This window comes from Chelonoidis abingdonii, chromosome 20 (genome assembly GCF_003597395.2).
Source record: "Chelonoidis abingdonii isolate Lonesome George chromosome 20, CheloAbing_2.0, whole genome shotgun sequence".
Lineage (NCBI taxonomy): Eukaryota > Metazoa > Chordata > Testudines > Testudinidae > Chelonoidis > Chelonoidis abingdonii.
In genome coordinates this window covers 17,753,256-17,780,441 of record NC_133788.1, presented here as the reverse complement: position 1 = coordinate 17,780,441, position 27,186 = coordinate 17,753,256, and the positions used below count along the sequence as shown (strand labels likewise).

The 27,186-nt window shown below is 38.5% G+C and overlaps 1 protein-coding gene and 1 long non-coding RNA gene across 8 annotated transcripts; one reads left to right on the top strand and one right to left on the bottom strand.

Annotated features, from left to right (window-relative positions):
* Positions 1-58: 58 nt before the first annotated feature.
* On the top strand, positions 59-23,918 carry GGNBP2 (gametogenetin binding protein 2). Of its 7 annotated transcripts, none has more exons than XM_032779335.2 (14): positions 59-142; positions 1,565-1,689; positions 7,005-7,085; positions 8,866-9,119; positions 9,947-10,045; positions 14,350-14,463; positions 16,593-16,802; positions 17,921-18,095; positions 19,827-20,021; positions 20,963-21,113; positions 21,321-21,446; positions 21,540-21,682; positions 22,255-22,503; positions 23,249-23,489. In XM_032779335.2, the coding sequence occupies exons 2-14, from the start codon at positions 1,597-1,599 to the stop codon at positions 23,450-23,452; spliced, it is 2,094 nt and encodes a 697-aa protein (XP_032635226.1). In that variant the 5' UTR covers positions 59-142; positions 1,565-1,596; the 3' UTR covers positions 23,453-23,489. The 7 variants fall into 7 exon arrangements, with proteins under 7 accessions (XP_032635226.1, XP_074930076.1, XP_032635225.1 ...); XM_075073975.1 differs by lacking the exon at positions 59-142 and adding an exon at positions 223-244 and having other exon boundaries at positions 16,593-16,796; positions 23,249-23,918; XM_032779334.2 differs by lacking the exon at positions 59-142 and adding an exon at positions 223-244.
* LOC142047988 (uncharacterized) lies at positions 10,132-14,263 on the bottom strand. The gene is made up of 2 exons (XR_012657333.1): positions 12,000-14,263; positions 10,132-11,441 (listed from the first exon to the last, which is right to left on the bottom strand). It is a non-coding gene; the product is annotated as an uncharacterized LOC142047988 (long non-coding RNA).
* Positions 23,919-27,186: the final 3,268 nt, after the last annotated feature.

Here is a 27,186-nt window from a genome sequence, read left to right as displayed (position 1 = left end):
CCCCCCGCCGGACTATTTCCCGCGGCGGCGGAGGGAGCCGGGCGCTGGGCCCTGTGGGTATTTGTGACACCTGCGAGATTCCCCATTCCCCTGGTTAACGCCGAACCCAGCTCGGAGGCCTAGGAGAAGGCGGTGGCGGAAGGTAAAGGTCGGCAGAGCTCGGGGCGTGGCCTGGGCCCGTAGTGGGTAACAGGGCGCGGTCTCCCTTCGGGCAGGGGTGCAGAAGGCGGCGGCCTAGGCCCGGGTGAGGGACTCCTTAGGCTGGGGCGGAGGGGAGCGGTTGGGCCTCGGTCTCTCGCGAGAGGTAGGCGGGGCCGGAGTGGTGCCGCCGCCTGCGGGGAGGGGGTGGCTCTGGGGAGACGCTGTAGCTGGGGCCTGGGCCGTTCGCTGGGTTGTCACAGCGCCTAAGGCTGCGGACTCGCTAAGGAGCCGGTAAAGGCCCCCGGGTGACGAGCGAGGCCCGCGGAGGGTGACGGGGGCGGCCTGCGGGAGGCGGGCGCAAGGTGGCCGGGGAGGGGGAAGGCCTGACGGGAGGGGAGCGCCCCATCCCTGCCTGCCGGCTGGCTCCGGTCTGAGCTGCCCCCATCGGCGCCCAGGCTGGGGAGTTGCCTGAGCGGGTGGGTGGGACGCAGGCAACCTCTCGTTCCTGGCGTGCAGAGGAAGCGGCGGGCGCAGGGCGCTGCTGGGCCCCGGGGCGGCGACGCTGCTCTGAGCTGGCGGGGGCTGGGTCTCTGCTGGGGGCAGTTAAGGGAGCGGATCCCCCCCTCCTACCGCAGATGCGGGGCGGGGTCTGCGCCTGAGGGGGGCGGCGACGCACTCGGAAGACGGGGCCCGATGGAGGGGAAAGGTCCCTGTCCGGGAGCGGGGAGTCCGAGCTCAGGAGACAGGAACCTCCTCCCCCCGCTCCGCTCTTTACATAACCGCCGCGCAGGAAAGCGCGCTGGCGGGGTGGCCGGCCGAGCTACACCCCGTGCCCAGAGCGGGCGGGTTTTGCACGGTGCTGACCGCCTCGGAGGAGGGGCTGAGCCCCACTAAGGGATGGGCCGATCCTCCCGGTCTTCCCCCTCTTCCGATGTGTGCTGAGAGTTAAGGCCTGTTGACAGCCCGGGCCCATTGGTCTTCCCCCCTCCTCGGTCGTAGTGATCCCACGGGAAGGGGGTTGAGTCCTAGTAAGGTCTTGATGGGAATGGAGAGACTTTCCACGTTCAGCCACAGTGCCTTCCCCTGGTTTGGTTAAACCCCACTAAGGGGTCAAGGTTTGACTCCTCCCTGGTTCTCCTGCCCCCTCCCACATGCTGTGTCGCATTTCCCAGTCTTTACACCTCAAGTCCCATCTCTTATCCGTTTCTTCCAGACCCAGAAACAGTGACCTGACTACAGAAAATGGGTGTGGGTTGGGCAGAGGGTGTCCCTTGTATCGGTGCTTGGAAAGCTGAGACTTTTAATGTACACTTTAGTGTGTTGAATCAGGCGATCCGATAAAGCAGACTCATTTCCCTGCTGGTGAAAGTGTTTTGTAGAACCAGAGCTCTTATTTACTTCTCTGGGGCTTGGCTGTTTGCAGGCTGAAGCTAGGAGGAAGCAGCAACAGCAGAGATGGCGCGGCTGGCTGCAGTTTGCAGAGACGGGGAGGAGGAATTTCCCTTCGAAAAGAGGCAGATCCCCCTCTACATAGATGACACCCTTACAGTGAGTGTCTGTTGTACAAGTAACACCTAATCTCCGTGTATCTAGCTGAGCACTTAGCAGTTACAACATAGGCAGACAATATGTTGCAATTCTTAGGCTAGGCCTTTTTCTTTAGCCATGCCTCTTAGGCTCCTCCTTTGAGTTCTCCCAATACGATAATCTTTGGGAATTGATAATGCTTTGAGTCACTTATGCTTAACGCAGCAATGCATTTTTCACCAGACTTTTTTAGGAAAATATAGATGACAAAATCAGAAAATACTTTTTACTTTATTTGGGACCTGTGTATGTCCAATTTCCAAGAAGTGGTAGGCATGTGTCTCAGCCTACCCAAAAGTAAGGCAAAGCAATCTTTAGATAATGTAGGATTAATATAATTAGTGAATCATGAAACTAAGGGAACAAACGAGGTTGGCCAAATATGTCACATTTTAAAATAAGTGACAGGGATTAAGTGGATTGGTGATACATTTGCATTTAAAATAAAATTTAGGGACATTGATGTTGTTTAGGTTCTGCATCAGAACATTGTCCTTTGTACAGTTCTCCTTGTAATTGCTTGATGGTTTGGTTGTCCTGTCTCTCAGTGCTCTATTCTGATGTTCAAAATCTACAGTCGTGTAGTTAATTATTCCTTTCCCCAGCTGGTGAATGCAGTAAAATTAACTGAATGTAATCTGGGGGGCTCTGGTTTGGGAGCCTCTCTCTGACTTAGTGTTGGATGCTTCAGTGGAAGGTGCAAGAAAATTAACTGAATGTAAACTGTGGCACAATGTGCCAATAGAGGAAGTGTCTTCATAATGCTAGCTGTTTAGTATTTGCCTTAGCCATGAAGCATGAAACTTTATCTTTAATTGTATTTTTATCCAATCTAATGGAACTGTGGATAGTCTTATATTAGTGTCCTCTTTTTTTAATCCTGTTCAGTTGTTGGCCTGGATATATCTGGTAACAGTGGATGTTATATGTTAATTATGCATTGTGTAAAAAGTTTCCTTTTATCTGTGTTAAATTCCTGTTTTTTTTTATTTCGGTGATTATCCTGGCTTGTATTATGAGACCATGAACAGGAGTGCCTGATGTGCTGTATTTTATCTATTAAGTATTTTGTATAGCTAAATAGTTCAGTCTCTTCATGTGAAAGGCTCTTTCTGTTACTAAGCATTCTATTTGTCCTTCATCTTTTTGAAGTATAATGACCAAAACGAAATACAGACTTGCCAGGGAAGTCTTGCTGTCCTGGCTAAGTCACAATTTGGGTAATTTTAAATTTTGCTTACCTAAAAATTCTTCTTTTAGTGGGCTGAAATATTTTTGTCTTCCTGTCCTAAATGATTAGTGTTGTTCAGTGCGATCAGACTGTCGCTTTTAAACGAGGGTAGGCTACAGTTGTGATTGAAGAGGTTCCTGTATATAGCTGTAAATTGTTTTTTGATGCCTTTAGATGAAAGGTATTTCTATATAATGAGACTGACAGTACTTATTACAGACATTACTATTGGTCCAGTTCTCATTCCATTACCACTATTGAGTCTCACAGAAATTCATGTTTCTACATATGCTGGAAGCTTCTCTTTAACAGTAATGGGAATAGTAGTTGGGTGGTCTCCTTGATGTTTTTTCCCCTAGGTCTTAAGCATCTATAATACTTTTTCAGATACTTAAGAAAAAGTAGTGCATGTTCTGCAGCTATCTGCAAAGCTTAGCTCTAGTGCTTTAATTTTTAATTTAACACACTTATTTGATTTTTTTTTTTTAATTTGATATAAACAGGCTTGTAGTAACCTATCAAAAACTTATTTAAAAACATAGATGATCGAGAAGGTCTGAATCTGTGCAAGTCATTATGCAAACTAAATTTCAGTTAGAATTTAAGAAACAAGGCATCAAAATGACCCCAAATTGGTAAATGTGTGTTGGAACTAAAATGGGGTAGAAACTTACTACATCATCTTGGAATAATGATAAAGTGGCATAGAAGCTGAACAGATGCAATATCATTTTGCCCCCTTAAATGAACAGTGCACTAGCTTAGGTGTCCTGTCCTCTCATAAAGAAAAATTGCTGAAAGTTTAAAATAGCTTTTCAGTTTATGAAAATAACATACCCTATATGATTTCTAGAGGGGATGGGTTTGATTTGGTACTGTGGGGATCTGCTCTTCCATTTCAGTGCCTCAGGAACTGACTGTGGTTGCTGTTGCTCCTGAACATGGAACTTCTTCCAAAAGCTCTTGAACTCACTTGATCTTTGACAGTTTCACTGTACTGTTCAGATGCCTTGGAGGGCATCCTCTGATATTGGGGTGGAAGACGAACTTATATATTGGCCTTTCTTCGCTGATAGCAGCAGAACATGCTGGTACATAGCACATTCAGCTGAAGTATATCAACACTGACAGATTGTCAGTTTCAGGTGGATGGTGGAAATTGCTTTGTGCAGCATGATTGCATACCATATGTGGCATTAACTGGCAAAGGATATATGCAAGGTGCAGAGAACAATTACATATATTCCAGTAGCACCTACAGGTCTCAACCAGGTTGGCCCATTGTGTCAGGCACTATACAAACATAGTAAATATAGGAAACCCCCAATCCTGCACCAGAAATTGATGTCCTGCTGCTCACAAAGTGTTATGGACCACAAAGGCATGTAAAGTGGGACCAAAGAAGGGGCAAAAAAATGGCACAGGGGTAGTAAAACAGAATCCCATAAAGAATAGAATGAAGCATTAATGTTCTGATGTTAGCACATATTAGAATGGGACAAAGGTGCTTTCAAGGCTGGGAGAACAAATATTCAAGTAAATCTCTTTCTAGCTGAAAGAGCAGTATTGGCTGGCTCTAAAGGGGTATACATCAGTGCTCTGGAGTTGGTTTCAGTATTTGTGGGGGAAGCAGAAGTAGAATGAGGATTGCAGGAAATTGCTCCCCTCCTCTCTAGCCAATTAAAGAGGCAAAAGAGTTGGTGAAAAGGAAAATGGAACCAAACTACTTCATTTTCAGAGTTGACATGTTACTTCAGCTACTAGTCCAATTTAAAGGGATGGTAACAACAGATTTCTGTTAAATTACAGGGTTTTTTCCCCACACGTTAGCTCACTGAAACTGAATTTGACTTCTCTGCATTTCTCTATTGGAAAATGAAAATTGGTTAACCAAACTTTACTTTTTTTTTTTTTTCTAGTCAGTGTTTTTCCCTCTCCATGGTGCAGTTTGAAATGCAAACACTGAAGCAGGTTTCTTGTTTAAAAAATTGCTTCCGTTGGATAGAAACATCCTTGTTTTAAATTTAAAAAAAAAAATAAAAATCTAAGTTTGGGACTGAATTTGAACTGGTGCATGCCCTGATTCCATAAAGAGATCTGTGCAGGCTGATCCTTCCTTACTTTAGTGGGGCTCTGTGAAGACTCAATGATCCATGCACCTGGAGCCAGTTGCAGCATCAGTCTTTTCAGTAATTATAGTTAGCTGGATTGGTATGTTAAATGAAATTAAAGCCCATAGGTAATAAGAGGAAGAAATTTAGTTGTAGTTATTTGGTAAGCTACTAGAGTAAGAGTGGAATTGTAATATGTTACATTTGTTAAATAGTGTTTAAATTGAAGGAATGCAAAACTTGAACTGCCTGCAGAAGATTAACAGATTAGTTTTCTGCATCTGCTCTGCTATCTGTGATACACATTGGAGGAACTTTGAAGAGATGTATCTTAATTGTACCTATGAAGGAGTCCAGTTGCAGCTGGCAAAATTATTTTTTTTATGTTCCAGACAAAATATTTGTGCATCCTCGTTAAAATAGTAGAACAGAATTGCCTGTTGAAACTCCCAATCCATGATATATCAAAATTTAAAATAATACTAATTGGGTTGAGGGAACTTGCACTTTATAAACAGGAAAATATTTTGCTGGGTTTTTAGGTGCAAAATAGATATTAGTGCTTTTCATTATTTAAACAACAGTAATGTTGTTTGGCTCTCCGTTAGCAAATGGCACCATAAGTGAATACCACATCACCTTATTTTTCCAGCTTTTGACTTCCATGCTGAAATAGTATGAAATATTGTACCAATTATCACATAGCTCTGTGAGTTTAACATCTTGCTTTGAACCACTTGAGAATTGCTGCTACAGTCATTCAAAGCAATGTAAATGGCTTTGGAAAACCTTGTTAAATTAATATCTTCTTAAAATTGATACTTTGCAATAATAGACTGTGAAGTGATTAAACTGTCATACGTGCTTCCATTTATTTATTTTTTTTTGTAGTTGATCTACTGCAGGGGTCGGCAACCTTTCAGAAGTGGTGTGCCGAGTCTTCATTTATTCACTCTAATTTAAGGTTTCGCGTGCTAGTAATACATTTTAACATTTTTAGAAGGTCTCTTTCTATAAGTCTATAATATTATAACAACTATTGTATGTAAAGTAAATAAGGTTTTTAAAATGTTTAAGAAGCTTCATTTAAAATTAAATTAAAATGCAAAGCCCCCCAGACCGGTGGGCAGGACCCGAGTAGTGTGTGTGCACTGAAAATCAGCTTGCGTGCTGTGCCGCCTTCGCCCTGATCTATTGGAACATTTGATATAATGCCTTGCAATAATTTGTTTTTTTTTTTGTTTTTTTTTTTAACTGAAGCACTGTTTCAAGTATTGTAGATTGGGATTCTCAACCTTTTTCTTTCTGAGCCAGCCCTCACACCCCCCCCTATAAAAACTGCATGGTCCACCTCTGCCACAACAACTGGTTTTCTGCATATAAAAGCCACAGCTGGCATTAGCAGGGCAATTTCCTGGGGCTCCATGCCCTTGAAGCTAAGTTTGGCTCCAGCCTCAGATGGTAAATAGCCCTGGACTTCCGCCCCCTGTGATGGGGCTTCAGCTTTGTGCCCTGGGCCCCAGCAAGTCTAACACTGGCCCTGCTTGGCGGACCCTCTGAAAGCTGCTCGTGGCTCCCCAGGAGACCCCAGACTCCTGGTTGAGAACCACTGTTGTAGATCATATTAGTAACGTAAATATTGCTGTCTGTCCTAATGATTGTTGCCACTTCCTGAAGAAATGTTTTAGAAAAGCACATGTTCTAAGATATCTTCCAGAGCAGCAAGACAAAGCTGAATGCTTTGCTGATCATTCTGATACCTTTTTGTATGGAGTACTCTTATGTTTAAAGCTTCCAGTATTGTAATGTGAGAAGAATGAGGATTCAACAGGCAACCATACATGCATTTTTTTTAAAAGGAAGTAGAATAAAGCCAGGTCTGGATTATGTTTGAATTTTTGTGTTCTGAGAGAGTTTTTTTTTTTTTTCTTTAGATGGTGATGGAATTTCCTGATAATGTGCTAAACCTTGATGGACATCAGAATAATGGTGCACAATTAAAGCAGTTCATTCAGGTATGACAAAATCCTTAACTTCCTGTCAATTTAAAGAATCCATTTGCCAGATTTTACTTTCTCTGATTACTTGCTGTATCGTACTTATTTCTTCAGAGGTGTGTCAGTCACCATGTTGATCAAGTACATTTCTAGCTTGATGTGCAGTGAAATGCCTCTCAGGCACTAGCACCAAAAGACACTGGATACATTGTACTTTTGTCCTATTGCAATTGTTGCTCCTTTATGTACACGCTGTTCTTTCCAGAGATGAAGTAACATGGTATTTAGAACAGAAGTTTTAGGAAGGTGACATCTGGTTGTCAGTGTGTATTTGTATACAATACTTTACAGAAACTGTGATTCCTAATTCTATTTTAATCCATTAGTTGGTTTCAGGCTGCTGCTAATCTGTTTGTTCAATTATAAATATAATTTGTCACTTCTGAACATCAGGTTCCTGCAGCTAGGTCCAAGTCAGGGGGGAATGCACTAAGTATGGTTGCTAGTGGGATTCTAAAAAACAAATCTGTGGTTCTGACAATTTTTGATGTGGAAAACTGTTAACGAAGTTGGCTTTTTGTGGGAGGAGGGATATCCTGTCTCTCCCTTTTTATTCTATCTTCTTTAGGCTGGGGTTGTCAGCAGTAGACAAAGTAGCTTCTTGCAATATTGTACTTTAGTTTTAACAGTGGTATTTCTGACACAGATACAGCATGTAAAGCATTTCTGTGCAGGATAATTGCACTGTTTCTGCCACTGTTAGTCAAGTATTGGGAAGAGAAGATTGGCGGCATAGCATCAGCACTGCTAGACTGTTGCTCTGACATTTTGGTGATTATTTTTATGTTGGTTTCTCTTTAAGGACTTCTATATGCCTGTATTTTTTACTTTGGTTTCAGGTAATATAAGATTAGTAATATAACTTTTTTTTAAAATGCTTCCCCTCATTCCCTCTTTCCCCCTACACTTGTGCTTTGATATCTGTTTGTATGGTTAGTTTCACTGTGTTTAAGTTATTGGCTTTTTAATATGAAATTGCATCTAGCTTTCAAGGAAAAAAAAAAAAACCCGTGTGTCCTAAATTCTTGGTCAGAAGACTTCAAATCTCAACACTTTCACCATAAGTGAAAATCACTTGCCATAGCTTAAGAGACCAGAGAATACCTGCGTGGTTCGAAACTAATGTACATACTTTCAGGGTAAATACTAGGCAGTCAAGTAGTAAATGACAACTTGTTGGTTTAAAGTTGTCTTGCAGACCTCAAGCTGATCTGATAGTCCCACAATGAGACAGAGCTTTTGCCAGTCCAGATTTCTTCCTCTTTCCCCATCCCCCAATACTTTTTATAGAGGAATGATTCTTTCCCTTTGGAAGTAAGGCTGGGTGAAGATGTGAGTTCTCCTCTGTAGCAACATCTCTTAGCAAAAAGATGTGGGGAGGGGGGCTGGACGGGAATTGCCTTCTTATCTTTTCCAAGGCTGGGCCATAAAACTTAAAGCAGTGCTGTTGGTGACAGAAGTTGCATCTATGACAATAAATGGCATGCTTTTAGTCACGTGTTGCTCCAGGCTTTTCTCTCTTCCCTCCCCTCCCATAAATAAATTAAATAAAAAGGATATTTAACTTGCCAGTAGTGAGCTGGTGACCTGAAATTTTGGGGCTGCAGCCTATATACACTAAGTTATTTTGAAAGGAGAAAACTCTGAAAGTCTAGAATTGTATAATAATTTAAAAACCAACCCTTTAGAAATCTTAAATCATTGCATCTCTCTCTCTCTCTCTCTCTCTCTCTCTCAGCGACATAGTATGCTTAAACAGCAGGATCTAAATATTGCCATGATGGTGACATCGCGTGAAGTCTTGAGTGCACTTTCTCAGCTTGTCCCATGTGTTGGCTGTCGTCGTAGTGTGGAACGTCTGTTTTCCCAGCTTGTTGAGTCTGGAAATCCAGCACTTGAGCCCCTTACGGTAGGGCAAAAGGGGGTCCTTTCTGTAACTCGAAGCTGTATGACTGATGCAAAGAAGCTTTATACTCTATTTTATGTGCATGGGTAAGTTAAACTACTTAGTGTGGTACATCAAAATGCAGTCACTCAGCTTATTCTGTCCATGCCCCTTTCTGAAAGAAATAAGCTAACTTCTGCATATAAGTTTTGCCAAGTTTTCTTGGTACAGACACATGTAGTATTGGCACTGTGATCAGATACTAATTAACTTGAAAGCAAGCTGAACTAGAAATTGTGTGATCTGTTAAAGTTTAAACTTGATGATCTTTCAGATGACAAGTTGAATTTGTTGCTCTTTCCAATTGCAAAAAGGATTCTGGATTAAAATTAAGATTCTTAGCCAGTGGCTTCCAAATGGCCATATGTGACTCTTGTTGGCATGTCTAGAGGAAGAGTGTTTGCAGTAGAACAGGATTTTCCTTTTTCACTGGATTGTAAACATTAAAACAAATGATATTTTCTTGTGATCTTATACCACAGTAAGTTTGCAGGTGGGGTGAGAGGAAGGAATCCTTTAGGGTAGGAAAGGCTGGACTTAGAAAACAAAGCCTCTTCTGTGTCTAGTATCAATAAAGGCATAGTTGTATCTGGATGGCATATTGGACTGTGGTTCATATTGCTTGCTAGAATGGTTGATTGGGAAAATGCCTACTGCCCTCCCTTCCTTTGCCTGAAACAACATATAGGCAAAGGTGATAATGAAAGCAGGAAGAAGAAAAGCTTAGAGTTAATAAGAGTGGAACAGTATTTGTATCTCTGATAGTGTCTGTAACAAGCTGTCTTCATTTAATTTTTGTTGGATAATCTTGTAAGGATTTGTTTGCAAAATTGTAACTTTAATTTTAAAAGTAGTTTCTGAAATATCTACATAGGTCCAAATTAAATGATATGATAGATGCAATTCCAAAAAGTAAGAAGAACAAGAGATGTCAATTGCACTCCCTAGACACGCACAAGCCAAAACCTTTGGGGTAAGTTTAAAAAAAAAAAAAAAAAAAACTTGGATACTATGTCTATGTGAGTACCTTTAAAATCTAAAAATGAGTATTTTTTTCCCCCCCAGTTTATCATGAAGAGATACTGAAAATTCTATAGGTTTATCTGAATTTTGTAGGCAGAGAAGTGGGGGACTAGCAATATGCAGTATGGAACTGCATGCATAGGTCTAAAACCCTTTTAGCAGCCTAGCAAAAGCAAAATTTTATAGCTGTAAAACTATTTTGAAGTTTGTATTCCACTGCTGTAACTTCATGTCTGTGAACTTTGAGTGTTGAGATCTTCACAAGGAAAATCTGATTTGAAAGCTTGTTTGTGACCAGTTTTGGCCCCATCTATATTCGCTTTCAAACCATATTTTTTAAAGCATATATATATAGCATTGTGGATGGAGCTAAATTAAAGTGTGCAGCTGTTCTTAAATATGGTTGGAAAGCCAGCTCAGGTGAACACTTGCAGAGAATAGAGCAAAGTCTGTCTTCCACTTAAACAGTGAAACTTATGGTTCTCTTGTACTATTACTGTTATCCTTGCAAGCCAATTTACTGGGGGGTTTTTCAGTCTGCTGTCAAACTGAAACAGTTGTACAGTGTTGTGAATCTCATTATGTTAGCTCAATGTTAATTTGAAATCCTGATCTGTTCACTTATCCAGTCCACTTAACCACTCCAACCAATGCATGTACATCTTAAACCTAGTGATATGAAATATTGTTTCAAGCTAACAATATAAACATAATGGTCAACGTTTTTTAATTTGACAAATAATTTTTTGCTGATTTTGTTTTTGGATGGGGGGGGTCACTTTTGTTGTTCTCACAAAAAATTGCGTAATTGTGAGGAAAATCCCCTCTTTTGCCAGGTCTTTCCTAGGAATAGCTCCATAAGCTCTTTGAAGCCAGGACTGTCCTTTCTTATTCTTAAAGGATTTACATAATGGGGTCCCAGACTTACTGGAATCTATGCACTATTATAAATTAAATGTTAAATAAGTCTTTATATATGCAAATAGTTAACTGTTGTACAGAACATTCCGATAATTGTTTTCTACTGTCAGTGAAAATCTGAGCTAAAAGTGATTGTTTATATTTCTGTCAACTAACTGATCCTCCTATTTGAGGTCAGGAAGGAATTTTCTCTAGGTCAGACTGCAGCGACCCTTTTTTATTTTATTTTTTTGTCTTCCTCTGCAGTTTGGAAGCTTGCTTGTTTAAACTAGAGTAAATGGTAGACTCTTTGTAACTTTAAGTCTAGATCATGATTTGAGGGTTTCACTAACTCACCCAGAGATTACGGGAGTGGGTCAGGTAAGGTTCTGGGACTTGCAATGTGCAGGAGGTCAGACTACATGATCATGATGGTCCCTTCTGGCCTTATAGACTCATAGGTCAGAAGGGACCAATATGATCATCTAGTCTGACCTCCTGCACAAGGCAGGCCACAAAACCCTACCCATACACATTTATAACAACCCCTAACCCATGACTGAGTTATTGAAATCCTCAAAATTGTGATTTGAAGACCTCAAGCTGCAGAGAATCCACCAGCAAGCGACCCATGCCCCACGCTGCAGAGGAAGGCGAAAAACCTCCAGGGCCTCTGCCAATCCGCCCTGGAGGAAAATTCCTTCCTGACCCCAAATATGGCGATCAGCTAAACCCTGAGCATGTGGGCAAGACTCACCAGCCAGCACCCAAGAAAGAATTCTCTGCAGTAACTCAGTTCCCATCCCATCCAACATCCCCTCACAGACCATTGAGCAGACTTATCTGCCGATAATCCAAGATCAATTGCCCAAATTAAACTATCCCATCATAACATCCGCTCCATAAACTTATCAAGCTTAATCTTAAAGCCAGATAAGTCTTTTGCCCCCACTACTTCCCTCGGAAGGCTGTTTCAGAACTTCACTCCCCTAATGGTTAGAAACCTTATAAAGTCTATGAGAATGTTATTCCTCATTGGAATGTATTGGAACCTTGTCATTATCAGTTGTGTTCTGTCTTTAGCAGAGTAAACAGCAACACATCAGAGCTTGAGCAGAAGTTTCAAATTATAGGACAAACTTTTCTTTTACGCAAACGTGTCTTTCATTTATTATGCCCATTCTCTGAGGCTGAATAGGAGAAGGGAAATAATTGATTTCTTTGTTTTGTTTTTCTAACTCTGTGTGTCTTGAACTTGAGATAATAGTAGCTAATCATTAGTTCCATCTGTGACCAGATTAAATATTTCAATAAAGAGAAATATAATTGGTAGTACAAACTGTTTTGTTCCATAAGCAGAGGTATAGAAGCTAGACTAATATAGCAAATCCAAGGGAATATGAAAACAACTTGACTCTTTTGCACATTGATTTCTGTAAGATGAATCCTCAAAAGCAGCTTTCTCTCCAATAAATGAATATATATCTTATTCTCAGGGTGAGTCAGACCAAAGAGGATTAGGAAACAGAATAGTTCATACGTGAACGTAATTAAAATTTTGCCTTAGTGCTCTCAACTTGCATTTATTTATTTTATATATCCATAGTATGCAAATTGAGGCTTCCAGCTCTGTCAGATAATGCTTTATGTAGACAACGTGTATAAGCTGTTTAAATTGCATAGCTTGCAGTTCTCTTAAAATATACTGCTCAATGTAGTGTTACATATACTATTTATATAGTGCAGAAATCATCAGGTACTGGCAATATTGCTATCAACCCAACTAAATCTGCAGTTTTGAATGAAGGCAAATGTATTAATAGCCTAACTGAGGAGGCAGGATAGAATGTACATGTCTCTCCAGGAATAAATAGTTGTGAATGATCTTTGAAGTAACTTCTGACTGATCTTATTTTTCCTTTGCAAGAAGCCTTGCCTTCAAATAAGATAATCACAGCTTTGCATGACGCATATTATATATGATTGAACTTGGAGTTTTAATTAGTTTTCAATAACATACTAAATTTGTAATTGTAATTACAGGTAGTCCACTAGTGTGGTTATTGGCTGACAAGTAGTTAGGAGCATGTAGTCACACCATGTATTGAATTGTAAAAGGCATATTATTACTGCATTCCCTTTGGGGCACAGAAGATAACTTGGATTTCTCTTCCAGTCTTAAGGATTATTTATACTTGGAAATTTATCAAAAGAACTGTTCTAAAATAGTTATTTTTGACAAAAGCCCCAGTATGGATATCTAAAACTTAGGTAGACCCAGCTGTATCTCTTAGGGCTATGAAAAAAATTCATTCCTTGTGCAACATAGTTAGGTTGTCCCACACTGATGGAAGAATTTTTTTGGTTGACATAGTTACCGCCTCTCAACAGGGTGGATTTACTACAATGACTGAAAATCCTTTCCATTGTTGTAGTGAGTGTCCGCATTAGAGCGGCATAGCTGCAGCTGTGCTGCTGTAGTGCTTGTGTAGTGTTGACTTACCTTTATTCTGGAATAAGCATGTCCATTTCTGATTTAGATTAATCCTTTTTGTCCATAGGAGTATTGATGCTGGAATTTATACAAAAATAAAATTTCCAGAATAATTGTTCCCAAATAGCTATTTTGGTAAACTTCCAAGAGTCAGCAAGCCCTTGAGTAAAAGTACAACTGCTGACTATTTCAGCAAATGTAAGCCGTTAAAGAAAACTGAAATACGATGTTTTAGCTTTGAACTTAAAGAAGTTGATGATGATGTTGAAGCATGTCTTAATTTCAGATTGCAAACTAAATATCAGTTTGCTGTGCAAATAAAGATTTATAGATACTGTACTTCGAAAGTGGTACTCGGGGAGGGGAGGAAATGTTACCTACAACTTGTCATTGAGATCATGATTCTTGCAGAAAACAAATTCCATTTGATAGTTCTTGTCACTCATTTTATGGAACAATAATTTTTCTGTGAGTTGCAATGCTTTCCTTTATCTTGAAATATATAGGATTCAAACTAAATTAGTGAACTGTAGGATTTTGATAGCATGTTCCAGGAAAACATTTTAGTTTACTCTAGACATTATATAGCTGTAATTTTTTTTTTAATACTGTGCTACAGTGAAGGGAGCAATAGCACAATCAGTACAGAGAAATTAGGTGCAGATAAGAAAAATAGTGAAGACAACAGAAAGGAGAGCAAATGTAGGATCACTTTCCACTATGGACCTTTCCAGGGAGCTGCCAGGTAAAATAATTAAAAAAAAAAAAAAAAAACACTACTGTTTTCGTTTCTTCCTCTCTCAAAAGAAATTAATGTGCAGTTTTTGTTTTTAATTGGTATGTTATGTTTCTTTCTGCAGGGGTTGTTGGATGGATGTGTGGGAACTCATGTCCCAAGAATGCAGGGATGAAGTAGTTTTAATTGATTCTAGTTGTCTTTTAGAAACATTAGAAACATATCTGCGGAAACACAGGTAAGTTAAGAGAATTAAAGTGTTCTTTACACTTTATACCCTACATACTGTGGATTCTCTCTCTCTCTCTCTCGTGAAACAAGGTATATAAAGAATACAGTTTGAAGTTAAAGGTAAATTGAAAAGGTCTTTGTTAAGCTCTGACAATTTTGCAGAGTTCTGCAATAGTTGGTGAGACACCAAAAACAAGCTGTACTCTTTGGTTGCTTTATTGTAATAATCAGTCATAGCAGGAGAAATGTAGAACCTTAAGATCAGGCCTTAGCTTACTTTTCATTTATGATTTTTTAGCTAGTACAATACTGTAACTTGTAATTCTAGCTACATAGTCACTTGAGATATGAAATGGCATTCTCTTTTCCCAATTAATAAATATTGTGGAATTTTTATTTGCAACTATTAAACTATCATGTGGCAGCTATTAGAAAAATATCAGAGGCAGTTGACTAATCTGAGGCATCAGCATTTGATTTGATGTAAGCTATTCTCAGAAGATAATTTAAGAATCAAACTCCATGTGTTTACACCCTGTGCCCCTTTTTATTGAGTTTTTATTATATGGAGATTTACCTATCTCGTAGAGCTGGAAAGGACCTTGAAGGGTCATTGAGTCCAGTCCCTTGCCTTCACAGTGGGACCAAGTACCATCCCTGACAGATTTTTGCTCCAGATCCCTACATAGCCCCCTTAAGGATTGAGCTCACAACCCTGGGTTTAGCAGGCCAGTGCTCAAACCATTGAGCTATCCCTCTCCCAGTTTGGTTGAGCAGTACTTTCAGATCAAGAAATAGTTTTGGGAGAATATTAGATTCCTTACAGTGGCTACATTAATGTGCTACGGTTGACCTTTTTAAATCGCTCTTGTAACTTAGTCTCACAATTTAATAAAAATGTAGTAACAAGACAATCCCTGGATAGAACTTCAGACCATTGTTTTAACTTTCTAGATTGAGTTCCATTAAAACAAAATAATGGTAAAATTTTCTCAATACTGTTTCCTGTTATACTTTTAAAAGAGCAGGTAAAAATCAGCCATATTTAACAATCAAAATATGTTTGTTTTCTACATTAAGTTAATAAAAACAGTATTTCCAGTCTTCTTTGACATTTTAGGTCCTTGATAGCATATTACACTTTTTATAAAGTATTAGAAAAATATATAAAGGAATTCTTTCCTAAATGTGCAATTTCTGCATTTTTTTAATGTATACATCTAAAGTTGACATAAGTAAGCATGCAACTTTTCAGAATTTAAAACTAAATTAGGAGCACAGTGAGTTTAGACCATAGAATTTTTTAAATAGTAGTGTCAGTCATTTGAATAATTAAAACCTTGAATATCAAATATTACTGCTCTTAAAATAGTTTTCTTAAACTTGGTTGCATTTTTTTAGATTTAGCACTTTTAGAAAAGTGAAGAATGCATTTCACAGCGGTAGAAAGCCCTTAGTGCACTGTTTTTTATGACACACTTCAGGTGAAGTAACTACCTTGTATAACTACACATCATGTGCAGCTACTTGCACACATTTTATTTGTTTGATATGTACACTTAGCGCAGTGAAATCTAAGGCACTGAAGTAGTTTATAGTGGAAATGCTGATCTTACACAGCAGATACCAGATAAGAATGTACTCTTTGATGTCTTCCATTATTCACTATAGTTACTTAAACTATTCTGAAGTCCCCTTACAAAGTCACTTACATTGTGCCATAGATGGAAAAAGAATTGTAAAGGTACAGGAATTGTTCTGGTTTAGACCAGTGATTCATCTCGTCCAGTATTTTGCAGGAATCTCAGTAATAGACAATATGGAATTATCTGTCCATAGAGGAAGTTTCTTCCTAATGCTATCAGTTAGTGGTTGGTTTATGCCCTCAAGTACGAAAGGTCATATTAACAACTTCATTATATTGTAAGGTGTATTATATACTTTGGATGTAATCCATGTAAGTCTTTTTAACTTTTTTGGTTTGAAGTATCTTAACTTAGAGTGGTCTAGATTTAATAAATGTAATATGCACTGTTTTATTCCTGAATGACTCTTATGATTGTATTAAACTCTGTTTTAAACTGCTACTTCAATAAGAATACTCACTTCTATCTTTTTATTTTAATTTTAATATAGGTTTTGCACTGACTGCAAAAATAAAGTGCTCCGGGCATACAATATTCTTATTGGTGAACTAGACTGCAGCAAAGAAAAGGGCTATTGTGCTGCACTTTATGAGGGTTTGCGTTGTTGTCCACATGAACGTCATATACATGTATGCTGTGAAACAGACTTCATTGCACATCTCTTGGGTCGAGCTGAACCAGAGTTCGCAGGAGGGTATGAGTATGTAATTTGCTAGAATGGGCTATCTAGCGCTTTGCTTCTTTATTTTATTTCTGAACATATGTTGTGCAAGAGTGATTGATATTTTCTGCCTCTGCTGCCTAACGGATTTTTAGATGTAACCATTTGTATTTGATGTATACCTTCATGATCATGTTTCAAAGCAGTGAGTGTTTCATTAATCTCTTGGCTAATTGAAATCTACAAGCAAAATTGTAAGAAATTGTTAAATGCCTTGAAATTAATTTTGTTCACTTGTTAGGGCTGCCTTGCTTTTCCCATTGAGGTGGTCAAGATATGTGAAATAGAAAGGGAATCCTGAGTGAAAGTTTTTTACTGAGTAATCTATATATATTTTAAAGATTATTTTAGCCACTGTACATTTTTCAGTTACTGCCCTAATATCTTCGAGTGGTAATATAGTTCTGAAATTGAGTAACTTAGACTTTTCTTCACTGTTGTGTGCGTTGTGAGAAAAGCAGAAGAATCCTGTTCCAAATACTTGTTCTTTAATAACGGTTTATAAACTGGTACTGGGATACAGTTGCTTTATTGTGAGGTAGGTAATTTGTAAACTCACATTCCCTATCATAAACATTTTGTTTCCTACCTTGTCTCTCTTAAAGGTGCAACTAACATTCTCACTAGACTATAAACTAAATAAATGATAAATCCTGGAAAAGCAAATGCTTAACTGTCCCCTACTGATATCAGAATGATAAAGCTTTTGCAATATCCCTCCACCAGTAGAAATCATGTACTGGTGGGATAACTCTCCTCAAAAGCCACAGAATGGAAAAGGCAACGTAGCCTTAAGGTGCTGTGCACAGATGAATATGTCATGAGAGCGATTGATGCAGCTTCAGATTTTTGTTCTGGTCCCTTCTATTTTGCATTTGCATGCAGCACAGTAGAACTCTATACAATCATTACTGTGATTATGCAAATGTCTCTTCAGATTGTTCTATAAAAATGTTCATGTTCAGCTGCCTTAAATGTACAGTAAAGAGATTTCTGTTGACTTTCTTAATTAAAGGAATAGTTCAATACTGTGCATATCTCTACATCAATACATTGTTCATAATATTCCAAACCAACTCAGTATAATCTTGTTCCAGACGAAGAGAAAGGCATGCTAAGACAATAGACATAGCCCAAGAAGAGGTTTTGACCTGCCTGGGCATTCATCTTTATGAAAGACTACACCGAATCTGGCAAAAGCTACGGGCCGAAGAGCAAACATGGCAGATGCTTTTTTACCTTGGTGTTGATGCTTTACGCAAGAGTTTTGAGGTAAAAATGAGTGGCTATTTAAAGCCTTATAACCAAGCAGTTAAACTAAAGGTTTTTTACATTAACTATTAACTTACAAAAATTATCTAATTCTTTATCATTTATGATAGTTTTCATTCTGACATGAAATACAGCTTGAACAATGGGAGAGAAACACAACCATTATTTTACTTTCCAGTCCAGTGCTGCTGTACACTGGGCTCTCTACAGTGAACTGGGTCACAGGGACATGGTAAAATCTTCTCTACACTACAGGTTTTAGCTATGCTGTAATAAGGTTAACTTATTTAGTTTTAACTATGGTAAAGAATTGAAAGGATGGGGTAGCATTTCTAATTCAAAGGCTATAGCAAAATGCCTAAATTCAAACTAAACTGTGTTCACTGGAAATGTCTAAGGACTTGGTGGGAGGAGAGGAGAAACCTACAGTACCTAAATTTGGGGCAGAACCTTATCTGAGTGTCCTTTTAACATTCATACACTCACTCATGATCTCATGCATCCTTCAGTGCCTTTGACAATAAAATTCCAGTATTTTTATTGGAATAGTTCTATCTTCCCCATCTTATATATTATGTGGTTTTTCTTTTATGCTGGTTCCTTTTCATAATGACTGTTCTGTGTCCAAAATCTTTATAACTTGTAAGTGTCAAGTTAAAGAAAAAAAGATAAAATCCCCATTTGGTGAAGTTATAACCAGATAAAGGCTCAACTTGTTCCCACCTTATGGTCTTACAAAGCATTTTGTAAGAATTTTTTGTTGCTATAGATGTGGCTCTAAATTACTAGTACCTTGCGTTTCCAATTCCCTGTTGAGGGAGCTGCTTTAAAAACCACAGATATAGGGAAGCCTGATTTTTAGTCCTAACGTGACAGGCTTTGTGTTTTTTTCACTTAAACAACCTAAAACTCCCCCCCCCCCCGTGTTAAAATACACTGTTGAAAATTAAATCTTCCTGTGATTTTTTTTTTTTCCAAAGGGTCTGTCTACAAGGCCAGGTTATACCAGTACAAGATAGAATGTAAATACAAACCATTATAGTGAGACTGATATAACTCCCCAAAGCTTGTGTTTGGAAGTGGTTTAAGCTTAACCAGGAAAAGCCACTTTTATTCTATTCCAAGATGAGTTTCCACATAGGGAGTTATGCTTGTCTAAGTTCCCATTACTGTGATATTCTTAACTCTAAATACATTATGGAAGATTCTGATGTTTTTTTTAAAGGTTTAGATTTCTCATCTTGCTGATGATCTAGGCAGCTGTACTCATGAGAATACTACCCCATTTTTATCTGTGTTGCAATAGTACCATAATTATTTAAACAGAACACTTTCCAAATCAATTTTCTTCCTTTACTCTTTCACTTTTGGATAAGGAAAATTCACAAATCTGTTTCACTAATCTTTGTTTTCAGTGCTGCAAAGCTAAGATCATGAAGTCTTTCCACTTACATTTCTTGAAATAATTAAATCATTTCATAAAATTTATATTGATGCATTTTTATTCGTAAGTCTTATAGGAGCATCCTTTCCAAAAATCTAAATTTGGGGCCACATTTGAACTGACAATTTTCCTTAAGCATTGAGAGTGATAGTGCTATGATTGACTCAAAGGTACTTTGAACAAACGACTTACCAGTATACCCTTTTTACTGCCCTTTCTGTTTTATAAATGGAGAAGCTAGAGTTTAGATTTAACTCCTTTAAGCAGGCTTTGAATTTTATTACCAGATGGCTGTGGAAAAGGTGCAGGGTATTAGTCGATTGGAACAACTCTGTGAAGAGTTTTCAGAAGAGGAAAGAGTACGAGAACTTAAACAAGAGAAGAAGCGCCAAAAACGGAAGAATAGGCGAAAAAATAAATGTGTGTGTGAGATTCCTGCTCCCTTACAGGCAACAGAAGAGAGAGAAATAAGTCAGGCGAAGGTAAATATTGCTGATCGACTGATTTAAGTTTATTGCTATTGAATAACTAATTTTGAGTTAACACTCTGCGTTCTCTTGTTCGTCACATTGTTGGACTCTACAGTGGTCTTTTTTTTTATTCTTATTTTTATTGATGGGGACTAACTTTTTTTTTTTTTTTTTAAGCATGTCTCTAAGGAAACATGATACCTCTTTATTCCTTTACAAGAAGGGAAAACCTAGTCTAGTTTTCAAGTAAGAACTTTGATTAGTGGAATTACTTGATCTAGCTGGTTATTTGAATAAGTAATTTAAAAAAAGAAATAAGTTAACTAAAGAGAACACTGGATTTGCATGCTTTTCAAAGACAAGTACCACCAATGATGGTCTTTTATAAGGAAACTAAGGGTATGGCTACACTGCAAGTAAACACTCACAGCTGGCTCATGTCAGCTGACCTGAGCTTGCAGGGCTTTGGCTGAGGAACTGTAAAATTGTGGTGTAGATGTTTGGGCTCGTGCTCAAGCCCAAGCACTGGGATCCCCGCCCATGCGCTACAGTTTTACAGCCCAAGCCCTGCAATCCCAAGTCAGCTGACATAGGCCAGCCACGGGTGTCTAATTGCAGTGTAGCCATACCGTAAAGTACTCTTCCTTACATTGGCTTCAAGACCTGTGCTGCTGAATCTAGCTATCAGTAAACGTAACTATTATTGAAGTAAGTGCTTTGAATTGATGGAAACAGGGTTCTTTCTGGGAAAGAAAGGATGTCTCTTATTTAAGGTTGATATTTTGCTTTTTGAAGTGATACAAGTGACATGATATTTAACAGCTTTATTTGATAACAGTAGTTTCTCTTGTGTTAAGACTATCCTTTCTAGAGATTTAAAGAAAGCAGCAATAGACTAATGTTATCAGCTGGCTGTTTTAAAACTTGCATACCTCTCTTGGTTTTATTTTAAGGAAAACTCAGACTTCATGGACAATAGTTGCAAAGCCTGTGGTAGTACAGAAGATACTAGCAGTTGTGTAGAAGTAATTGTTACCAATGAAAGCACTTCGTGTACCTGTCCTAGTAGTGGCACTCTTTTGGGTTCACCTAAAATAAAGAAAGGTATGTTCAACTAACTTTTCATAACTGTTGGTTCTAAAAACCATTTAACGTAGGGTGAGGGAAGATATTTTCAGATACTCTTTTAAAAAAATAGTTGGAAGAAGTAAGAGAATATGAATTAAAAATTTAAGAGCTTGTTTGTAGAGCCCTAACTAAAGAACCTGTAACTTCTGCTATAGATTACAGTAACTTCTCATTTCATCTCAGGTTTATCTCCACATTGTAATGGTAGTGATTGCGGCTATTCATCTAGCATGGAGGGCAGTGAAACGGGATCTCGGGAGGGTTCAGATGTAGCCTGCACTGAAGGCATTTGTAACCATGACGAAAATGGTAGGTTCAGCAAGAACTTAATGTTCACATTATCTCGGTTTATAGAAAGCATAGAAAACATGTTTGAGAGAGGAAATCAACTGTCTTTCACAGGTGATGAGTCGTGTGTCCACCGCTGTGAGGATAAAGAGGAGGATGGGGATAGTTGTGTGGAATGTTGGGCTAATTCTGAAGAAGATAACACAAAAGGCAAAAACAAAAAGAAGAAAAAGAAAAGCAAAACTTCAAATGAGCATGTAAGGACAAATGTTTGCTTTAGAATTCTAACTTAGTTATGCGTGTATTGTAAAATATTTATTGCGGTTTACGCAATTTGAATTGTTACTAATGCTACAGGTATAAGCAAGAAGGTGTGGGCTTTTCATCTCCTCTCTCCTTCCCCTTCTCATTCAAAAAAAATCTTTGTCTGAAGCAAGTATCAGATTAAGTGTTGAAAAAAGGTTTTTGTTATTTATCAACTACCTATACGCTTTAGTAGTGCATTTTCCCCTTATCCCTTCTCTTCTTCCTGTGTACCTCAGCCCTGTTCAGGTGGGAGACATCTGTGATAGGCTAGTTATCTCCATGGTCCCGTAATCAGTGCTTTGGTGAAGGCAGTAAACTAGCTTACCAAATGCCCATTTCCAGTCATCTGAAGTATTCAGCGTTTGAACTGGTCTTTGCTACCTCCTTCATAAATATTGCTTTGTGAAGAAATATTGTCAGTGTCTATACCAAATCTTAGTATCCCAATCGTGAAATCAACTCAATATTACAGGTTAAAGAAAAATACTTCCAGTAATTCATTGTAAATTATCTTAACTCTTAGATTCAGAAACTTGGAAGTTGTATTGCAGATGCGAGTAACCGTGAGACCTCAGGAAATATTGTGTGCACGGAGTTTCACCTTGACAAGACCAAAGACACCCATGCTGAAAGCTGCTGTAACTCAGAAAAAAATGGGCAGCAGCTGCCTTGGTTTGACCACAGGAAAAATGTGTCACAGTTTGCAGAATCTACAGAAACATCACTTGTTCCTGATTCTGGAAAGGGTGCCAAGAGCTTAGTGGAACTCCTTGTAAGTAACAGTTTATTTGAAGGCATAGGTTCGTAGCCTGCTGCTTTGATTCTTTCGTGATAGGGATAGGTTCTGAGGAATTCAGAATCTGTATGTGGTATGTTAAGAGTTGGTACAGTGAAGAGGTAACTGAAGATGCTCCTCATATCTTGCTCCTAGTGTTCTGTGTTTCTGGTTGATTTATGTTGAAATGTTCGTGAGACAGCCTTACAGAAGATTTGTAACTCTAATTTTTGAGTAAGAGTTGTCAGTGGAATAATAGTGGTAGAATGGCAATCTTGTAATGAAGATGTGTGCACCATCTGTGCTCTTGTGTAGCATGCGAATGCCAGCACAGATTTTCTCAGACAATTTTTCCCTTTTTTTCCCCATTGATAGGCATCTCTCCATATTTTGAAAGTTCCATGTTACTGCCGTGATCTTTCACTTTAGAGTGTTTGTTGTGTTTTCAGGTGCAACAGTGCTGCTGCTTAATTTATGCTAGAGTTCACTGCTGAGTAGACTACTTCTGACACAGCATGTAGCAAAGCATTGTGAATCAAACCCAGGTCACTGAGCTAGCTAATTAGGACTTGTGTGTTGTCACCATGTGACAATTATTCTTTGTTCAGAGCAACTGTAGACTTTGAGCAACACTGTATGTAGTTATGAAACTTGAACTGGAGACAACACTGTAAAATGATAGGGAACGTGCAATGTTGGAAGAGCAACGTTCATGTTTTGAACTACCTTTTTTCCTTTGTAGGATGAATCTGAATGCACTTCTGATGAGGAAATCTTTATCTCTCAAGACGAAATACAGTCATTTATGGCAAACAACAAGTCTTTTTACAGCAATAGAGAACAGTACCGACAGCATCTGAAGGAGAAATTTAATAAATACTGCCGCTTAAATGATCACAAGAGGCCCATTTGTAGTGGTTGGTTGACAACGGCTGGAGCGAACTAAATACAATAAAATAGCTCTGTCTTTCATTGAAATCCTCGATGACTACTGCGCCTTCTCTTTCAAAAACTTAATTTAGTGACTTATGGCAAAATTTTATCTTAAAATCAATGTGATTCATTTTTCTTGTTGTTTTTTTGTTTGTTTTTCCCCGGTGGGGAGATTGGTGGAGGTGATTTCGTTTAATTTTGATCTTTCTTCAGGCTTGTTTCTTTAGTTGAGTAGCTGTGCAAGCCTCTCTTATAATTTATGCCATCTCTTTTCATTACATGTTTCTCTTACTGTGAGACTTACAAAAAGCAACCTAGTGGCAAAGTAATGTTGTACCTATAATTCTGTACAGAATGACAGTGAGCTGAATATAAGATTTTACAAATAGACATCCATTTGCAAAATGTTTTGGATGTAATATGTTAAAGCGCAATGTGCAAAATTTAAATAAAGAATATTTATTAATATGCATAGTAAACATTGGTTTAGATGTTTCTGCTTTTCATAACATTGTGGACATAAGTATTACCAAGTCTCTTCAGTGCAGCTAAACTACTGTACCATCAGTCCCTGTGTGTAGGTTTTGATAACAGAACTGAGTTGAGTTGACCTACAACCCTTTTCCATACAAACTGATTCAATGCTATGTCTGAAAGCCGAGTCAGTAGTTTCCCCAAGACAAATGCTGGTAGTGATGAGTAGTATCCCAGTGTGTCTTCCTTAGTTCCCTCCTTCCCTCGCAGGACAGACTGGAAGCTTCATTTGAACAAATGAAAAACAGATAGTATTTCAACATACCTGGAAGGTTGCTTACTGGAGTGGTGGATGTCTTGGCTGGTGGAAGCCTGGAAGATGGTTTTGAGTAGGTGAATATGGGTGCTTTTGTACAAATGTACATTCAGCCTTGGTTGGTTTAAAAATATGGTAACATGTTGCAGTTTATTAATCTGATGGGATTATTTGTTCAGTTCTGAGGATAGGAGGGGTGGGAGATACATACCCGCGTGAAAAATGATTTAGCCTTCTGATTCTAGGTAGATGTGGATTACACAGGTGATTGTGTGCAGTAGGCTAAATTCAGCTGGAGTAAATTGGTACAACTGGCGTTAAAGTTGGTAACTATCCCCTTACTTCATGACTGATTTGTAGCCGGTTGTATCCTGCATTTACCTTGTTCTTCACTCAGAACTTGGTTTTTAATGGCAGTGCTTTTTCCAAAGACTGTATGCAGGCCATAGAATCATCCGTGTACTTCATGAGATGGGGCTAAGGGAAGTAGCTTTTAAAAAAAAAAACAAAACACCCCAAAGAGCACACACTAATCAACATGCAAAACTCACTTAAAATTGTTGGTTCTTAGAGCAGAAGCTTCCACACTTATATTTTGTACAATGAAATTGGCTTGTACTCCACTGATTCAGTGTCTCACTTCATTTTTGTAGACATTTTAAAAAACATTTATTTGATAAAATGTGGTGGTCTTGAACACAAGTTCTTTAATGTGGAAATAGTTCTTTTCCTGGTTAACTTGGAAAATCTGTATTTAGTAAGACTAAGTCTCTGAAAAATACAGGTAGATCTCTGATCATGCTGCTGGCCTACTAAGTAAGCAGGAAGGAACAATCTAGTCAAAAGAATATCCGAAACTTTCAGTAGCTAATAATCAAACTGCTAGGGAGGAGATGCAAGTGATTACACAGTCTTTACGCATGTTTGAATTGAAGTCCTCTGCTATAAAAGTTGATGATGTTTTTGGATGGGCATAAAGTTTTTCTCTCTTGGCTTCCACCTCTTATTTCTGTTGATTTTAGAGACCAGAAATAGAGATGCTGTAGTCCATCAGTAAGAACATGGTTGGCTTTCTTTGCTTTTACAAAGCGGGTTCATATGTCTGAAGTCTAGAGCCAAGTTGCATTTTTTGGCTGGAATGAGAACAGGCTGGGAGGGAATCTTTTCTTGCCTTAGTTCCTTTCACTAATTTAAGTTATACATTAGTATTTTACTTTTAATATAGTAAAAATGTCACTTTCAAGCATAGCCAAACCACACAGCTGAATGCAACTGTTTTATGCAAGTTCAAAGAAATAGAGAAGTAAGTCTTAATTAGCCGTGTGACTACTGAAACCATTTTTGTGGATCATCTGTTTGACTTGTGAAATAACTGATTTAACGCTCCCGTATTACAACAGCAACATGGTACGTGGTAGGTGGGTTAAAAACTAGCCATGGATGTGTCTTAATGGAATGGTAAATAGGGAATCTTCATTGTCAGTTTATTTCTAGTGGGGTCCCATTTTCTAGTAGTAATCTGTTCTAGTCCCTATGCTATTTAACACTTTTATTAATAACTTGAAAGAAAACAATCGTTGATAAAGCTTGCAAATGACACAACTGGAGGAATGATACATAATGATGGATCACTGATACAGAACAACCTGGATCGATTGGTAAATGGGGCACAAATGGACAATCGTAGAATCATAACAACATGGGACTGAAAGGGACCTCAAGAAGTCAACTAGTTCATCTGCCCACCTGGAGAGATCGAATTAAGTATACCTAGACAGTGAATTTTTAACAACCACTCTTCTCTGCAACTATGGAGTCCTATAGTCTTGATTCTGTATTGGTGAAAGAAAATGATGGTTGGCCATTCATTGCTTTTATATCCTCAGGTAGGGGTGTGAGGGCATGTGCGGCATACGTGCAGTCCCAAAAATACTGCTTGATAAAATAATCTGATCTCATGCATGGAGAGGATGCTCACTTACAGTAGGATTCATAGGGACAACACCTTGAAGGATCACAATTATATAAGGTGTGTGTAACCATTCTTTATCTGAGCAGCTGTGATTCATGCACGTAATGTTTGCGGTGTTGTTTATAGACATGTAGGTACCAGGATATCAGAGACTAGGTGGGTAAGGTAATATCTTTTATAGGACCAACTTCTGTTGGTGAAAGAGACAAGCTTTTGAGGGACACAGCTCTTCATGACTATACAATGTAACAATTATCTAGAACTCCAACTATCTGAAACCTGGTTATGTTCCTTTGACATCTGTTTGAGGGAGTTTACAATATAATTAATTGCGTGAAAAATTCCATTATTAACCAAAACCTTTAGTTAGGCAGGCTCAGTCTCCCTTACCCCAGAATTTGAGTAATCAAGTTTGTAAAGTAGAATTATTTGGATAGAGCATTCTACACATCAAGGACTTGCAGAGGTGGGCTGTAAGAAAATAGATGCCCTTCTTATGGAGGACTATATAAAGGGAAACAGACAATGCATCTGGAGAACAAAATGGACAGGATGTGTAGAGCTGAAATTTTTTATTTTTTTATTTTTTTAGTATGGCCATTTCTGGTTCAGCTTAACCCAAGATAGACTTTTGGGGGGAGGTTACATGATGAAATAAACTGAGAAATTCATTTCAGGTTGAAGTAAACATTTTGTTCAACCCAAATTAACTATATTGTTCTGGATTGAACAAAACATCTCATTCAACCCCACAGGATATTTTTCTTTGGTTTTGTACATGCTTTGCTTTTTTTTTAATCTAACTAAATGTCAAAACATTTCGAAAAGTCAAAATATTTCATTTAAAAGTTGAAACATGACTTAGAAATTTTTTTTTTAAAAAGCTGAAACTGTTCAGGAATTAGATACAAATTTGTGAGTAATCTCATTAGAGCACCTCCTTTGACATAATAAGAGAGTGAATCTAGAGGTTTTGTGTTTAACC

What these genes read in the sequence shown, in the direction of transcription:
- GGNBP2 (XM_032779335.2), top strand. Translation starts at nt 1,597, where the DNA reads ATGGCGCGGCTGGCTGCAGTTTGCAGAGACGGGGAGGAGGAATTTCCC. An exon ending in ACATATCTGCGGAAACACAG is followed by an intron (nt 14,464 to 16,592) that starts GTAAGTTAAGAG and finishes ATTTTAATATAG; the next exon opens with GTTTTGCACTGACTGCAAAA. An exon ending in CTTTACGCAAGAGTTTTGAG is followed by an intron (nt 18,096 to 19,826) that starts GTAAAAATGAGT and finishes TTTTATTACCAG; the next exon opens with ATGGCTGTGGAAAAGGTGCA.